Source organism: Anguilla anguilla, chromosome 5 (assembly GCF_013347855.1).
Source record: "Anguilla anguilla isolate fAngAng1 chromosome 5, fAngAng1.pri, whole genome shotgun sequence".
Lineage (NCBI taxonomy): Eukaryota > Metazoa > Chordata > Actinopteri > Anguilliformes > Anguillidae > Anguilla > Anguilla anguilla.
The window spans coordinates 35,520,747-35,539,641 of NC_049205.1; the positions used below are offsets into that span (position 1 = coordinate 35,520,747).

Here is an 18,895-nt window from a genome sequence, read left to right on the forward strand (position 1 = left end):
TCCCTGTATAGAATCAATTCTAATCTGAATATTTTGTTGTGGTGCTATATTTGCGGTGTCAAGTAATGCATTTTGGTGTCATATTGTTTGCAGCTGTGTTTTTCATCATCCACAGAATGTGTTTTCTAAACCAGTGTTGGGTAGTGATGGGGTGGGGTGGGGGCTTCATGTAGGCAGTCATATTAATGCAACAGTCAAAAGCCATGTGCATCTCAGAGGATGGCTGCTGCAAAAACAACTCTCCACTTAACCCGTACTTATTATTCTTTCTGGAAAAACTGTCACAAAGATAATAGGTTTTGAGACAGGTAACTAGGCTGGTTTCAATGTTTAGGAGGTGGGAAAAAAGTTACAAAATTAACCGTTTAGTTTTTTTATTTTGTTCAGGAGGAACAAAAGAACATAAACATTGCAATTCTTATTCTGCTTACAATGAATGGATAGGGAAAAAAATTTTTTCAAGCCCTGGTCACCACCCTAGGACCAGGCAACAAATTCTGAACAATATGGTTCTGCAAATCAGATAGAGAATACCCTATTCTGAGCATAAATGTCAAACAATTCAGAGAACAAAGCAGATGACTAAACTAACTGGAGCTGCCCAGCTATTTCCTTTTATGTGTAACTTTTTTTTTTTTTCTTTTTTTTTGTGGTAGGCATCTGCAGATGGATCAAATAGAATTCAATTTCTCACCAAACAGCTCAAAAAGTTCCTGTTCTCCCAGTGGTTTTGGGTTCTTTCACTGCTTCTGAGTCTGACTGTGGTTCTACAAGACACTGCTTGCAGAATAAAACTCTTTCAAGAAAGTCAAGAACTACCTGGCATGTGACACAATCTGTGGTGTTAAACAGGGGCACAGTTTCAGTGCCAGAATCATACATTTTTGAAAGGACTCATTTAAAGCTAAAATTGCTCAACTGATGTGTTCACATGGTCTTACTGCTGTTCATGGTGTAAAAAAGGTGTGTAAAAGTTCAATAAAACATTTTTTCTTGTATAAACCTTCTGGCCATTCCCACAATATACTCTGCTCAGAGCATTAACCTAACATAACCTTAACAAAGACTTCAGCAGCCTACCAAAGGATTATTCTCCAAGAGCCTGACTTTGAATTGTTTAAACCTGTCCTGCCCTTTGAAGTCAATTCAAAGAAAGGGAGGTAGGACAGGTGGCTGGTGACCTTGAGCGGGGCTACAGAGTAGGCGAAAAGGCTTTGACTCCCGGCTTCTGTTTTCAATTACCCATTTACAAATGCGCTGCTTAACAAATGTTTCCAATTACTCCAGCCCATTCCCAAACAGTCTTTCTAAACAAAGGCTGGGGGGGGTTCCAACTACACGCGATTACACAGGGTTTGCCCTGACCTCAGGAGAGTTCACATTTCCCCAACACAAGAGAGACTAAGCACACGTGGGGATCTCCCCAATGACACTGAAGAGACGGGTAAACAAAACAAACTTGCCATTTCTGCAGTACGGGTCATCTTTCAGTCGGCCCGATGTTTAGAACGAGTTCACGCATCCTGCACAATTAGACCGAGCCTTAGGAAATCTGCTATGCGTCAGATACCCTGACACCACCATACAGACCTCTTTGTCTTTGTGCTGGTTTCCCTTTGTGGTGAAAGAATGAGCCAGAGGTTCAACATGGCAAGCCCCTCCAGCTTTATTTTTTTTTACAAGGTCGCTGAACCGTCTATAGTCGAGGCCCGGCGATGCCAATTGAAACACAAAAAGATCAAACTGCCACATTCTAGTACAGTGCATATCATGTTATTTACTTCTGCAATCAGTGCAAAGGTACTCATTGGCCAAAAGTCTGTTCCTCATTGCAACAATTAGCAGAACGATGTTGTCTCCTTGCATGCAAAGTTCATTTAAAGCTGCCTCAAAGAGCTGTTATCATTGGTATACTATCAGAATGAGATCATCTCATCTATTCAGGCCTTCAATACTTCCACCAATAGGACAGGACCAATTCTGAGCGTACAAACTGGCAATGGAAGCTTTCTCTCCTAACAAATGACAAGTCTGATGACAGCAAGATATTATTTTATTGCTAACCTTTGTGTAGCACACCTGCATCCTTTTTGAGAATATTTGTGTGAAATACAGTGTGCCCCATATTGTCTGGGAAAAATAGATTTTTTTCTTTATTTGGCTCTGTAGACCGCAATTTTAGATTTGTAATCAAACAATTCACATGAGGTTGAAGTACACATTCTCAGCTTTTAATTGAGAGTATTTATGTACACTTTGGTTTAACCATGTAGAAATTACAGTACTTTTATACAAAGCCCTCCTCTTTCAGGGCGCCATAATGTTTAGGACAAAAGGCTTCACAGGTGTTTCATTAGTCAGGTGTGTTCAATTGCTTCCTTAGTGCTGGTATAAGAGAGGTTTAGCAACAGCTATCAGAGATGGAAAATCCAGGTTCAGAAAGCAGAAGTCATCACCAGTATTTAGTTCCATTCACTTAAATTTGCTAATTAGCACAATTCTTCAGTCAGCAGGTAAATATAATTAGTGAAATCAGCTGGCTGAGTTTATGGGTGAAATAAACACTTTCTGATCTCTGGGCTTTCTAGCTCTCTTAACTATACACTGTGTGCTACCACAGCCCAATATTCAAAATTTAAATTGAATATCTTAGCTAGGTGCTAGAGAAAATTTGATCTTAGTAAGTTGCTAGGGTTTGTGAGAAACTTGTAACTAAAAGCTGGATCACCACCTTTAAGAGTACACCATGTCATTCCAGAAAACAAAAATGGCAAGTATGTAGCCAGCTGGCTTTAAATTAAAGTAATTAAACACTGGTGACACGTTATTCATTTAACATTGTTTAAAACTGGTTAAGCTAAGAAGAGAAGTTAACCATCAGAAAGCACATAGACATTAACTTACAATCCCAACTACTACTGAGCAAACCCTCGCAGGGTCAAACGGGCAGTGCACACGGCCAGCAGAAAGGGGTAACTATTCTTTAACTCAAAACGCTGTCAGTCTAATGGACATTTTTACGTGTTTAATGGCACGTGACACTGAAAAATTTCAAAGACTATTTAAACGGTTGGCAAACAGAGAATGTTTTGAAGCTGAACTCATGGTGGGGCCTTCAGGCATTGCCCACATGTGGCCTCATTCTCAGATAACCAAATAAGTGATGACAATAACAGCCAGGCCCCTTTTACGCACGGTCTTTGTTTGCCTTGTTTCTCTGCTATAGCTGAACGCACACGACTAATGGCAGAGCGGGAACGGTCAAAGGGGTGGGTGGTACGCACGCAGGCATCCTGCTGAATGCACTGGAGGATGTGCTTGGCCGGGATCAGGAAGTCGAACAGGTAGCGGAGCCCGTCGCCGTGGTACGTCCCCTCCACCACGTCAAACACCTGGCAGAGAACGGTGGCGGCAGTGGCCCGGAACGGCGGGTACAGCACAGAGAGGGCGCTCTGGATGCAGCCGTCCAGGGAATCAGAGTCCTGCAAAAAGACATCAGTGCTGTTATCATCGGTAGGGCCAAATGCACAAGGACAGTGAAGTTCTCCTTGCTGTCATCAAGAAGAGCACACACACACACACATACACACACATACGGAAAGAAGAAAACAAGGAAAGAAAATGAACACATCCACATGCTCAGCACGGAATGTCTGGACTCTACATGAAACACGACTCCAGAAGAATAAAGAGAAGCATGAGGTCACAGCCTGTTAAAGACATCAGCTGAGGTCAGAGACATGGCAACTGAGAAGGGCCCTGGTGGTCGTTTCTACTCTTCCTCTGTCTCTCTGACGGACCAGACATAGTGGCATGGGGTTCCTCTTTGGCCTAAATAGAGATTTCCCATGAGATACTCTCATAACCCAATGACACACTTAGTTGTCTGTGCAGATTCCTCGTCCCCTGGCGTCTCTACTCTGACCCTTCAGTATGTGCAGCTAACTGTCATGCCAAACCAAACCAATGGCAGCATTGTAGACAAATAGTAATTTGCCCTAGACGCAATCATTAACTGACCTTAACTGACTTGCTAACGTATTTAATAATGTTAAAATATTATTTAAATACAATGCCTTTATTTTTTTGTTGTTGTTGTTGTTGTTGGAAAAAACAACAGAAAAAATGTTTTTAGGACCACTTTCAGTCCAGACCCTTGGGATTGTCATACAACCACCCACACCCCCCCCACCCCAAACCGAATCCCCCCCCCCCCCCCCCCCCTTAACCACCACCACTCCTCACAGGTCTGCACTAATCCAAGTTGTGCATATTCCATATTGAAACCATTTGCTTTTCCTTGGTTTAGACAATAATGTTTTTTAAAATAGGAAAAATCTCAGGTTTTACCAATTTTGAAAAAATGTTATAAACTACAAAGCGCATGTTTCCAGTGAAAACAATCATTCATACAAGGAAAGGACTAACTTGGAAAGCAAATTCAATGCATACATGCCAACATGCTGCACAGACAGCCAAACTGCTGTTCTCCTTCAGGAATAACAACATTCACCACATCTACTTCCCTGAGATAAGCTGATCATAGCATCTTCAGGTAAATTATTAATTAGGTTCAACATACACTTAATAATCAGAAATAATTGAAACCACTGCGATTTAAAAGCATTGTTTACTTTTTTGGTGATTGCAGGAAGTCAGGAAAGCATAGCAGCCTCAGACGACATCACCTTTTGGTTGCTGTGGCTTAACTTTCTGTTTAGTTCTCTTCCCATACAAAATGCATTCAGGACCAAAGTATCAGACACCAAAATCCGATTCATTTTGATATATTTTGAAAACATTTACAATAACTTTACTAATTGTTTTCATGGCTACATCAGTTAATAAAACTATAAATTTGATATGTTTTAAGATTTAAAGTTGGGAAAATATTTTTTAACAATACTTTTAACAACTATGTCTGCAGACACACTCTCAGATGTTTCCAAGTCTCCAATGGCTTTTACCGACCACTATAAATGTTCAAATTACTAAGATTGCCAATGTGCAATCTAAAGTGTATTTGTGATATCTTTAATGAGCACACTGACATTCCTAGATTTGATAGTGAACTGCATTAATGACTTAGTAAGATAAATATATTTTTATACCTTCAAAGAAACTTTATTTCCTTACTAGATTTAGGCAGCTTTTTATGAGAACTTATCCAAAGAAAGACTTGTAATACACATCTGAGGCACCATTGACCAAAACGTCTGCATTCTTGTCTACCTTATCAGAGATAAAATCTGCAGGAATAGAGGTAGATCCTGGCTCTTCAACAAGGGCTCCTATTCTTAGAGTGCTGGGATATCACTTTTTATCAGTTTATTTTATCAATCCTCCAACTCACTGTGTATATAAGGTAGCAGGTTTACCTTCCTCTTTGGCTTCACATTCATGAAGCATTAATGCTATATATCTGTGCTATTTTAATTGCAGCCATGATTGTATTAATAACTATTTGAGCCTACTGACTTGAACCGCATATGAGTATGTGGGAAAGAAAAATCACTCTTACCAAGAATTGATCTAAATGAATGTCTTTTACTGTCTTTTCGCGTAATGATCAAAGAAAACAGATTTTTTTTCTCATACTAATTTCAGGAGCCTCAAGTAAAAAATAATGTGTCATAACTAAAAGCAGCACACTCGTTTGAATACATTACTCAAACAGACAGTAAAGTGCACAGCGATTAGATTGAATCTGGGCTAAACCATGATAAAGTTAAACTTCCTTTTCCTTTTCTAAATTCACTTGATATGCTTTTCATTATCAATACTTTTTTACATATAACAGCCCCTTCTGTTTGGTGGTTAATGTTTGGTGGAAAGAATGCAATGAAATGCTAGCAATAACATAAACAAAAGTTGACACAGGGAAAACACTGAAACAATTCAGTCTTTCGGAATAAAGAGTGACATCTTCCTCAAACGGATCCTGAGGGATAAATCTAGAAGAAATTCCCAAAAGAGATCCCAAAATGTCACAGACACCTCTTAATTCCCTGAGATGGGAGCCAACAAAGCATCCATCTTACGCCGAGGGGCCACACAGCAAGAGTCCATCCGGAGGGGATTACGTCTTATTTCCATTAAGAACCAAAAGAGGTCGCTGAATAATGCAACGGATCATTAGGGCTGCGGTTTCAGCCCGCCACTGTACAGAGGAGGAACCCAGAAGGGACCCCTTCATCCTCCACACAATGTCTCCCGACTGAATTGGCAAACAAAGTCAAAATCTGCTTGAAGGCTAGCTGCGTTTATTCAGACGTGTCTGTTCAGAGACCATCTGAGACCTGTTACCCCGTTGCCCCTACCCTTTGCAGCCATGAACATTATTTTGCCAACAGACATTTTAAGCGATTGCACTGAGATGAACATGGTGAAACAAAAATATTTTGTGGATTAAAGCAGATAAATGTAAAGAAAATATACTTCCTGTTGACAACAGTTTTTTGGTTAGGCTTTGCTGGCTACCCATTACCTACAGAAATACATTCATCCTTGTAATTGTGTTATGGATCCCAGTTGTCTGCACAAACCAAAACCTAGTCAAATAGGCTATATGAACCTCACATAATGCCAGTTTTCTTATGGAGAAGAAAAGACAAACAGAAGTAGAATTATTAATATCACGAAGAACAGTCTGATTGTTCCAGCGGCTTCCTTGAGTGGCCATATATAGTGTTTGAGAATAAGGGTGGTGTTCACAAAAGCATGATTCAACAATAAAACCATAGCTTTGCCTGCAGGATTAACACTGTGCATTACCGTGGAAGACAGTCTTTCAGGGTGCCAGCACCAATTAATATCAAGGAATTACATCATCCCAAATGCTATAAAAGCCCACTGTGCATGCTCATCTACAGCAACATACAGGACAAGTCCATCAATAACTTGCCAAATTTACCAAAGCAGCTTGAAGACTATTACATTAGTGCTAATCTCATTTCTCCTGGTTACATTTAATTCAATGGATAATCAATAAGGGCCTTCTCTGGGGAGCTGAGTTTCACTCATTTTATAGGTTTTGTTAAAAGCTTTGCAGCAGTAACACCGCATTGAAACTAAAGCTGATATTGCTTCCCACCCCCGTTGACTTTCCAAAGCTGAATCCAAGGAGGATTTGAGGGAAGAGCAGAATGTGATTACATTCTAAACGGTGTTCACTACATTTAAGGCACTGATAGAACCGAACCAACAATCTCAAAGTTATAAGCCACTATGCTACATGTGCCCATTATGTGTATCATGCCGAGGCAATGCCACGACTGAGTATTTAAAAATACACTAAATACAGTGGCGCTAGTCTTTCATTGGAGCAATAATATTTCGACATAAAATCTGGGCCAGGATGGGAAGTGATGAAAGGAATATTTTTTTTCGATAGCAGCAGGTCAGTGAGTGACTGTCAGATGGAAACCCCACCTCTACCCTGTACAGCTAAATATGAGAGGCCAAGAGGAAGCCAGGTCTATGGGCATAAGACCATCAACAGGATAACTATAAATATCACTTTAGGCAGGACAAGCGGGTTGAGGATGATACCAGCGAAAGTCCTGGTGAACATGTACCTTTTGTTTAACACTTTTCCTTCCCTGAAACAGATGTTAACCTTAGGCAGCTTCAGAAGTTCCACTTTTAATCAGTGTAGCAATGTTTCCGTTTTGACTGGACCTGCATTGTATCCAAGTCAATTCCACCTAGACCAAAAAAAATCAGGTTCTGGAAAATGTTCTGACTAAAATATAGGGCAGTGGCCAAAAACACTTTACTCAGGAAGCATTATTAAGGTAAAAAAGTGCTTGCCTGGCCACACAGATCTAATTTTGGCCTTCTGCATTCCCTTGGAGCTACTAAAAAGGCCAGTGCACGTGAATTTTGGGAATACTGGCTGACAAACACTACTCACTGATTTGCTCCATGAAGTTTCCCAAATAAACAAAGGGTTGTTGTATGACAAATAACTTGATGTTCTCAAAACAACACAGCATGCAAGCTCTGACCCAACACTCTGGCCTGGATTCAATCAACATTTGCTTTCAATCCTGATTGAAGATTAAACGCTTGTGTCAGTTCTTCATATTAACAGTTTAGTAATAACCAAACTAACACACCAAACTATGTTCACAATGGGAGAAACAAAAACACTTGATTAAGTTTGAAAAGTTAAGGACAAATGTGGCCAAATGAGGTCAGTCCTGGCCGTTGACAGATGTGTTCACAATGCATGCACTTTTGCTTATTGCTTATACTGTAAGTCAACAAATCTTCCATACAATAGCAAAAATATCATGTTCTAGAAAGCTTGGATTATGAAGTTTATTTCTGGGGTCTCAAATGGGAACTAGAAATTGTTCATTGTAAAATGGGATCAATAAGACAACAAAGCATTCATTATTTAAAAGTACTGTCCCTAGTAAACTTACTTAAAAGCAAGCAACAGAATCTACATATATCAGTGATGGTATTGGAGCTAAATTAAGGCTGCGACGTAGGCTTGAGAATATTGGGATCAATAAAATTTTAAATAATGCAGTTCAAGTACCAAGGACAGACAAGAACAAATCAAATTCTATAAATGAATGGTCAGAAATCAGACAAAATAATTCCAAATGTCCTCTATATTCTTCAAAAACTAAATACGCCATCGCCTAATGTCCTTTAGTTCCATTCATTTATTAATTAATTAACTTTTTGGAGTGAATTTCAAAAACAGCATGCACAGAGAAAACAAAATCTGCGATTGTACCTACAAAAATGAAATTTCTTGCACTGCCATCTTTCCTTCTTCACCATTTTACTGAACAGTACGTAAGATATTATTCATGGAGGTTTATTATGAGTTACTACACTATTATTTTTCAATGATGTTTGCATCGATTGTGACAAGGAAAAGTTGCACTTATGTGTAAATTAGTCCAATAGCTTACCCTTAAAATCAAAAGTCACTGTCTCATTCAGTGTGACTTGAGACACCACAGAACACACATCTCATTTTCTTACCCTCGTACTGTGTCTAAGCACAAGGACAGAGAGCAAATCACTTCCCACTTTACCGGGAAAGGCATGTGTAAAAAGCCTCTGACCAGAGAAAGCAATACTGAACGAATCAAAGATAACAGAAGATTATACAAACGCTGACTTGACCTACAAAAGAATATCCCATCGTGAATTTCAAGAGGTTGCAAGCACAGCACAAGAGACAACCTGATCTAGCCACCCTTAAAGAACAAGGAGAACAGGGACAAGCCCAATGTTAAATACTTTCACACTTATCCATCTTCATTCTTGTAGCAGACCACGTACCAGCCAAGCTGAATGTGAAAGGCTGCAAGAGTGGCTGCAGATATATCTTGGAGAATTTCAGAAAAAAACTAAAGCCAGCCAGTCTTTTGTAAGTACGGTGACTGACGAGCTAACAAAAGGCCTAGCCAATGCTTGCCATTTCTCTGCTGACAGAATAAAAGCGACACAGTGAACTGTTTGCTCATTGGCTTTATGCTGTAAAGACAAAGTAAACTAGAGCTAGTCTATTTAACCTTAAGGAGTCTTATTTCAATGGATAAGTGGTTATTTATGATGTGATTGGACAGTGCAATGGAGTGGGCGTGGAAACAATCTCAGGAACAAGGAGGAGACAGCAGCTATAGCATGGCTGTGGGAATACAGCACCAGGACCTTTCACAATGGCAAAATTAGCATGCAAATCACGGTACTTAGCCTAATGGCCCATGTTGGTTAGTGTGCTAAGGAAATGGTCAGACTCAGAGGGTGGTAACAAAAAGGGGGTAATGGGGTGCACGCTCACCCTTTGAACCATCCCAGAACCAAGCCAACAATATTGTGGGGACACACGACTAAAGAGTGACAGGTGTCAAGGTGACAGAGCTCCTAAACCATAGCTGGGGATACAGGTAGTAAAACCATGTTTATGATGGCCTAGATTCTGCACTCCATATGCACACAAGAACCCAACTCTGGCTGGCTTGAACCCACTGTATGCCTACTGTGTAGCACCACTGCAGACTCACAATCATTGCTAATGACAACAGATGAGGTTTACATTTGTGGCTACACCACAGTCTCTGCTCAGGGTGAGGGCCTTCATAGACTGAGCCACTGGGAAACCAACTGTTATCCAACAGCCCATAACCAGTGCATAAAAGAGAGAACTGTCCTCATAAAACAAGAAATAAAGCCAAAGTGTCACTTCTTTGGTATGCGCCAGCATGCCGAGGCAAGAGCAATGTACAGTAAAGCAATGGCATTACCACTAGTACTCCATGCATTTGATTAACCCATGAAATGCTGCAGTTTTCTATGCTCACCCCACCTCCTGCCTGTAAACAGTACATAGGATTCTCATCATTGTTTCCAATGCTTCAACTCTGAAAGGCAAGCGATCATCCTCAGAAACGTTTTTTGGTGGATATTTTTTCGAGCATTGTCATCATGAAGATTAATAAAAAATATATTTAAAAAAAAATATATCTAACTTATTGCTCAGTCCAAACAGGCTTGGTATGTATACAACCAGGACAGATGGCTTGAGATTGCTTTAAGTCTTTGTAGAAGCCCAAAGCCTCAGTCACTACCATTTAGATTGATTATATTGATACAGTGGACATACAATTTGATTAATATACGCACCTAGTATTCCTCCTCATTACTTTGCTTTTTTCATCTATAATGTAGCCAAATCACAGTTCTACAGTTATAATTATGGACTTAGTAGCTATTCAGAAGTATACAACATTGCATTACACAACAAATAGCAATACATATTTGGTCACAGAGCGTGCATGGCTAATGATCCATCCAAATAATCAAAGATAGTATGGTGCTGTACTACCCTGATTACCAAAGTTGCCTAATATAGCATTCAAACTTTTTACGCTGATATGAACTCACAATACCTTCAGGGGAATACTGAAGTAAGAAACTGACACATTATTTCTTGTTTTTCCGCCAAATCACCTAAGCTTTTCAATATTTTAATTTTTTTTTTTTTTTACATATGTGTAGTAATTCAACCATGTAGTAACAGCAATAGCACAGAACAGGCAGTCATTTGGAAAGAGACAGTCTGCTGTCCATCTATTTTTATCAGCCTGCAAGCATAGATGTTTTCACCTTTCTTAAAATAGATCACTGTTTTAATTAAGCAAATGGAGAGCTGAGCAATGTGACCCATTTACAACCACTGAACTGAGTGACACACAGATGCATTTCTTCTGTCATCGGGTCTGTTTCCTGTGGACAATTCTCTGCTCAGAAGTTTACCACCCAAGTGATTTATTCACATTAGTTATGTACATTAACACTAATGAATTCATATTCTCTGGTACTCTGGTGGCATAAGGTATCTTGAATAGGAATTTCAGGGATAAACCAAAGGGCTGTCTTGTATAATTATTTATATAGCTATACAAAAAAAACAACATATGGTACAGAAATCCACAAAAAATTTTGTTAACACTGGCAATTCATAATGACATGATTGTCGTGATGACTGAAGTCAATGCTTACATAGTTTACAAAATTACAGACAACGAGCTAAAAAAGTACAGTTTTACGGTTAAATACCAGTAGGAGTATTAAATGAAAGACCATTTTTGATGTTTCTATGCAAATAACAATATTATCAGGGATCATATTTTGGTCCAATTTGCATTAAGCATGTTCGTGCAAGAAAATAGGTTCATAGCATGTCTGTCGACATGTTCATGTGACTAGTTAATAATACTATAGACATAAAATGGCTTGTTTAAATTAATGTGTATGTGGAAGAACATTTTTTTCACTATTTTATTTATTGTGTGTTTGGGCCTATCAACATTTGTTATTATGATGTATAAAACTAATTGAGTTAAATTTTATACAGTGAATTTAGTATATTTTAGTAAATATACAAACACTGTTTATTTTGTATCCACTTACACTTAAGATATGACAAGTATCTCTGTGACATTCCACTAAAAAGTAGTCATGTGTAAAGCCGATTTTTACAATTTATTACCAAGGAATAATGTTTTGATATGTTCAGTCTTCAGAAAGGCAGTGCAAAGTTTGGTGCTCTCGGGACAATCGCTATAAATGATAAATTACTTCACTGTTCTCGAGCATAACATTTTAAAAACCTTTGTCAAAAACAGATCCAAAGTCCAGTTCTCTGCTTCCACTCGAGCTATACTTTGCAGGGGTATAGAGGTTTGGTTGCAATATATCAACCACTTTTAAGTAAAACATCAAAACAAGTGTCATCTTCTGATTCTTTTATTTGTTATGAAGAAATAAAGTGCCCTCCAAAAGTATGGTAATGGTAGAGTTAAATTTGTTATTTTTGTTATCTAGTCAGGGCATTTGTATTTGAGGCCAAAAGATGAGAAAGAGTAGTACAGGCAATCACCTTTTATTTCACAGTATTTACATGCTTATATGTTTTACCATCTTACAAAAACAGCTGCTTTTGTCTTGAGTCCCCCCCAACACCCCCCCCCCCCCAGTCTTTAAGCTAACAGTGAAACTTAAAAGAAAATCAAAGCAATAAAATTTTATATTTGGTTGCATATTCCTTAAACATTACCAAAGATCTGATATCATATTCGGAAATGCCTTTCCAGGTCTTCACTGCAGCCACTTTCAAACAGCTGATCTTTGTTTTAGGGGGTTTCTGTCTTCAGTCTCCTCTTCAGAAAGTGAAATGCATGCTCATTGGATGTAAATCAGGTGACTGACTTGGTCAGTCCAAACCGTTCCACTTTTTCCCATAGGAAGAATGCATTGATTGCGTAGGCAGGATCTTTGGGGTCGTTGTCGTGTTGCAGGATGAAGTACCGGCTGATGAGGTTGGAGGAATTTCTTTGTACATAGCCAGACAAAACTTGTCTGTACACTTCCAGTCATCCTAATGCTTCCATCTGCCATAACATCAGTAAGGATCACTGAGCCTGTTCCAGAAGCAGTCATACATGCCAAAACCATACCACTACCACCTCCATATTTCAAATGAGGCTGTATATTTTGGATCATGGGCTGTTCCTTTCTCCACATTTTTGGCTTTCCATTGCTTTAGAAAAGGTTTATTTTGTTCTCATCTCTCCATAAAATTTTGTTCCAGAACTCTTCTGGCTCATGTCTGTATTTCTTTTTTTTTTTGTTTTTTTTTTTTTGTGTGAAATCTGGGCATTTGATTCTTGCTGCTGATGAGAGGTCTGCATCTTGCAGTGTAGCCTCTATAATTCTGCCCTCAAAGTCTTCTGTGTATGGTGGCTTGTGACATTTTCACCCCTGCCATCTGGTCTGATGGTGATGCCACTGACCGTAGCTTTAGGGTGTTTCATCACAGCTCGTTGGATGTGTTTGTCATCAACGGCAGGTGTCTTCATTGGCTGACCTGTATTGTGCACACCAGTTGTTTCTTTTCAAACCGCTGTACTTGACATACCCAGTTTCTGTGTTATCCTTCTTAATGAATTCTTCTGTTCTCTCTGGTAACAGATTAGTTGTTTTTCAGCCATAGTAAGTTCTCTGGTCTTCATGATGATGTATGCCTCTGACTCCACAGATGAAAACAAAGTCTAAAACCAAGACTAGGCACTCACTTATGCATGAACAACCAATCCAAAAATGAAACACCTCAGCAACAGTTAACACCTGTCAGTCATCCATTAGCTTATTTTCACACCGATGAAAAAATGTGGGCGCTCAAAACGAAAACAGGCACTTCTGTAAAATGGTAAAATATGTACACATTTAAACACCATTAAATAAAAGCAGATTGTCTGTACTTTTGTTTCATATTCATCTTTATATCTCAAATCCAAATAAGTATATAGAAAAAATTGCAAATTGCACTCTTTTGTTGCTATACTTTTGGAGGGCACCGTATATTCCCAGACAAAAACAAATACTTCTTCACATCTGCACTTTATCGCTTTGCATACTTTGATACACACAAGCATATTTATGAACACCGATACGCAAGCATGTTTGTGGGTTAGCGTGGTACATTTACAGAAGGGTTTTCTGTACTATGGCATATCACCAAGGCATTAGCTGAGCCCGTGTTGAACACAAACAAGAGGCAATGCCAATTACAATCATAAAAAGAAACATAGAAGACGTTTGTCTGGTGTCCTGTGAGATCTGTATGTGAGAATGGGTGAAACATGCCTTTCCGCTGAATTCCACGGGCAGGCCAAGGGTATGACAGTTGAGCCCCTGCGGCAAATGATGGATCACTCCCTCACCCATGTTATGCTGGATTTCATGCACTGCGCTCTATTCATGAGCACATGGCTTTAGTTTGATGTGCATTTCAAGCCAGTTACGAGAGGTTCCAAGCATAATGCAATATGCGAATGATTTAAGAGTGGCTTGATCTAAAGATGCCTTTCAGAAGGAAATTCTGAACTTGTAAATGTGTTTCCAATGTTTTGAAAGCACCATTGTGCATGTTTAAATGCCTACACGTTTGAAATGTATATGTTTGAACAATTGCCTCAGAGGTGTTTAGTCCATTTGTAGATCATATGAGAACCAAAAAATAAGAAATGAATGTGTCTCAAAGCCACATTAATGATTCACCATGACTGCACTTGATCTTAATTGGCAGGTCTCTCAGATTATAACCAATCATTCAGTGAATAATGTCAATAATTGAACTAATTCCAATAATTGATACCACAGAATTCTGAGCTGATGATAGCTAAGCAAAACACGAAACCCAAACTCTGCCACTGATCCTCATCGTAAAGAGCTCATCCACCATCTTCCATTGTATTCATTGTATTGTCATTGTATTATTTGTTTCTGGGGGAATGGGTTTTATATTTGATATAAAAAACCAACCATGTTTACACAATTTCAAAAAGAGGGATCTGGATTCACTAAACTTCTAGCCGCAACAAAGCTACATCAGCAAGCCAGGAGAGGAACACCCTTCAAATGAGACAGGCTATTACTGAGATTAAACCTCTGAAGAGCTGAATGTTGATGTTTGCTACCGCTGTGTTCTCACAAGCCAAATACAATTGAACTTGGCATGTTCAGAATGGCCATTTTTGACTAAAGAGCAACTTCAGAGGGGATTCATTGCCCCTTTTGCTTTTTTTTTTTTTTTTTGAATGATGCAAGCGTAAAGTGGGTTGCTTTCGTCTGCGATGACTCACAGTCTACAGAACAGACAACAAGCTTTGAAACTTCACGTAGATGCATGTGTATCCACAGACTGCCAAATGAGGCTAGACACACCCACTCCACCAACCCACCAACCTCAATCCACCTCCTCGTAGCCAATGATGCAAAGACATGAGACAAAAATCTGTGATTATCAATGGCTTATTCCTACAGAAAGCAAATTATGTATTTTAGGATCAAGGTCATTGGACTAACCATATGTCTGTCACCTGACATATATGTGGTTGTATTTATTTTTAGCACTTAAGTTATTCTTTAATTTCCGTAGGCAAAACTGGTCATAGACTCAAATTATTTTCAAATAATTTGTACAGGTCCAGTTAGTGGTCCCAGCCGGACATGATAATGTCTGGTTTGACCAATTGATGGAAGAAATTTACCAGTAGTTTATAATGAATAAGGGTGTCAATGCCCATCCAACCCCAATCCGCCCAGTCCAACATTGGTACCGAGAGGGGACCCCCGGCCTTCAGCTTCCAACGTTATTTCTGATTACGCTTCCAGCTATGCATGCTGTCTGGTTCTGACAAAAATAGACACTGAAATGGATGCAACATTACTATCCTACAGTTCTATAATATATATGCTTATGAAGGATGTTTCTTTACCTGCCCAGTTCATTCTCGTTCAGCAAGCTAGCAGTAATGAAATTGCACATTATTATATTCATTTTAGTGCCATACTAAAATGAAACATTTACTTTCATATAAATATGCTCATTCAAGGTAATCAAGGTTTCAGTCGTGTATTTAACTACTTTGATATGTGAAATTAAACTGCACTTACACAATATTCTCCAGCCCCACCTGAGCAGATCCTACTATCCCTGAAATCAACTCCAGGAGTTCAAAGCATTCTCAAACACTTTGCGAACCTCATTACAGTCTGGCTGAAATAATAAAAATAGCAGGTAAAATTTTTTGCCAACCTGACAATTTGGCAAGTATTGTCTTGGATAGTAAGCCGGTAATGTCTTGGTACTTTTAGCCTGGCTGAAGCAGATTTGGAGGCAATATAAATTCGACAAAAACTGAAGTCACATGTAGCTGAATATCATAGCAGCACAAGAAATATGACGATAAAATGTGTGTGGATCCTTTGAAGATCATTTTTTGGGCCCAATCAAATGCAATCAGCTGGTCCCTGTTTTGTATATTGTATTGGAGCATAAGTAAGTGTTCAAAACCCGAATTAAATGTGACTTAAAGTTTTTGAGAATACTTTTTCTGCAATACCTACAGATTTTACAATGATCACATGACAAAAATGATATTATGTATGTCTCAAAAAAGGCATTGATAGAAAACTTCCCTCAGTGCAATCTATGAGACAGATAGGGGAATTTGAACAAGAGCAGAACTGGTGTAAAGGCTGTGGCATTTTAATCTGATTAGCAAATTATGCTAATAATATGCTAATAATTACAGTATCCTTTCTCAGCAAAGTGAGGAAACAAATGTTCAGAGGTGTATGCTCATTTTAGTGCTGGAATACTCTTTCCCAAAAACAAAGAATCGCTGGAATATTACAGTGGCCAGGAACACAGTCTGTCAATACTGTGAGACAATAAGGCTTATGGCAGTATCACCTGCGAAGCTTGTTTATTTGATTATAAATTCAGTTTCTTAATCTTCATTTTTTCATCAAATCAAACTAGATTGATTTTCTAATGTGACTTTCCTTAGCTGCATGATAACTAGGCAACAAGAGTAGCTATATCTTAGCTAGTTGACAGGCAGAATTTGACTTCTGACAAAAGCAATTTCACTGTTAGCATAGCTAACATTTTGTTCTCAACACAAACAGAGGGGTTAGCCAAGTGCTACTCAACTAAAAATGACTAATGAAGGAACACCAATCCTACAACCATGTACAACCATGTTTATTTTGAAACTCAATCTAGCAGGCTTGGTAATGCAGTAATGATAAAAAAAATCTGCAGCCTTTGAAGAGTATTTAGTCTACATTTCCTTCATTTTTCTAGATACTCTGGCAGCCTTTCACACACCACATTGTGAGAGCATTTCCCAAAGGTGCAACAGACCTACTGGTGTGTAGGTCTTTTTTCAAGGTTAACACAACACTAACCAAGATCTGGCATGCCTCTTTAAAAAATGGCACCTTGGTTTTTTCCAGCCTGAACCCTACAACTGGAGACAAGTAAACCAGATGGCAACATAGACAGAGAAAAAAAAACGAAAAAAAACTGAGGAAGCTCACAATTTCTCACAGAAACACCACAACATTATAAACCTTTTATAAGGTTGGAGGTAGCAAAATACAAGAACAAAACAACATATGAAACAAAATTAATTAAATAGCACATTGGCATCAGTAAGTAGCCATGAAGTGGCAGAAATATCATGGAATAGTAATTATGCGGTCAAATCCAAATGGAGAGTGGAAAAAAAAACTAGGCCTATGTCAACAAAAACTGAACTATTTAAAAACACCTACACTGTACATCACAAGCTGAAACTGAAACCATTTTGACTTTATTGGCGCATTTGTTTTTAGTAACTTTACTCAGATACAGTCTATTAAAAGCCAGACAACTGAGAGAGGCATTAGGATATTCTTTACGAACTGAAATTCAGCCTTGTTCCATTTACAGATTGCATTTTAAGAACAACCATTCTGAAAGTTCTTCTTGAATTCAATTTATACTTCTATATATGCTGAAGATGTGTTTTATAAGAGTCTGACTTCTCTGAACAGATGAACAATTCAAGCCACTAAAAAAAACAATAACAAAAAAAAAAAAAACCCAAGAGCTCAGTTAAACCATCCCAAAAAAAAAAAAACTGTACATAGGAACAGCCATCTGCTGGGCTTCAGAGTCAATCCAACAAAATCTCCCAACTCCAAGGACAAGAAAAAATAATCCAAGGGATATCTGCAGAAGGGACTATGCACACACACACAATCTGCAGTGCTCACACACATGAACTACGGGGCAGGCCAGCCCTCAAGAAAATGTAACATCAGCAAATGCACCTCCTCTCCCAGAGGTTTTTCATATTTCCAACAGCCTTAGTTTTGGCACTAGTGCTGGTTTCCAGCCAACCTGTATCAGCAGCCCCTCAACGTTGGCACAACCCCTGCCCCCACCCCATCCCACTAGACCCAAGAGGTGAAGTTATTAACACCTTAAGCAAACAACAGGGAAAAACCCCCCCACACAGTAAGCATGACCCAGTAATTCAGCTCACCATTTTCAGCAGTCTTTCCTATTTATGTGGGGAATTTCCTCTGGTTTAGCCATGTTGTAACTCTCCTTTGGTATCACAGGTTCCAGCCTTTCCTTTAAAACTGCAGGTCTATGGCTCGGGTTATGTTGCTGTGCATACTGCAGCAACTCTCAGGGTTGGCCCCGCCTCCTGGCCATCTCCTGTCCCTGCCCCTGCTCCTGCTCCTCCCTCTCCACACACTACTGCTGCTGAGGCTCTATGGGGGGGCTGGGGGGGAGGGGCAATTCTACAACCAAAAGAAAACACAGCCTGTGCAGGATAATCTACTGCCAAAATCACTGCAGAAATTCACTCAAGCACATCACCTTTTTGATTCGAAAGGACATGTTTTACTTGTTGTATTTTTCCCCCAGAACTTAAGTGTTGTCTTCCCATAGTACCTCACATTTTGTCTTATCCAGTGCATTTATTTCAGTGATACTGCTTTTTTTTACTGA

The 18,895-nt window shown here is 39.1% G+C and overlaps 1 protein-coding gene across 3 annotated transcripts in view; it reads right to left on the bottom strand.

Moving 5' to 3' along the window:
• LOC118228069 overlaps positions 1 to 18,538 on the bottom strand; it is a 76,144-nt gene extending 57,606 nt beyond the window's left edge. For all 3 annotated transcript variants that reach the window (XM_035419299.1, XM_035419298.1, XM_035419297.1), the window contains exons 1-2: positions 18,420 to 18,538; positions 3,285 to 3,482 (exon numbers count right to left, since the gene is read on the bottom strand). In XM_035419299.1, the coding sequence (XP_035275190.1) occupies positions 3,285 to 3,482; positions 18,420 to 18,422 (201 nt within the window). In that variant the 5' untranslated portion in view covers positions 18,423 to 18,538. The remainder of the gene's footprint in view (positions 1 to 3,284; positions 3,483 to 18,419) is intronic.
• Positions 18,539 to 18,895: the final 357 nt, after the last annotated feature.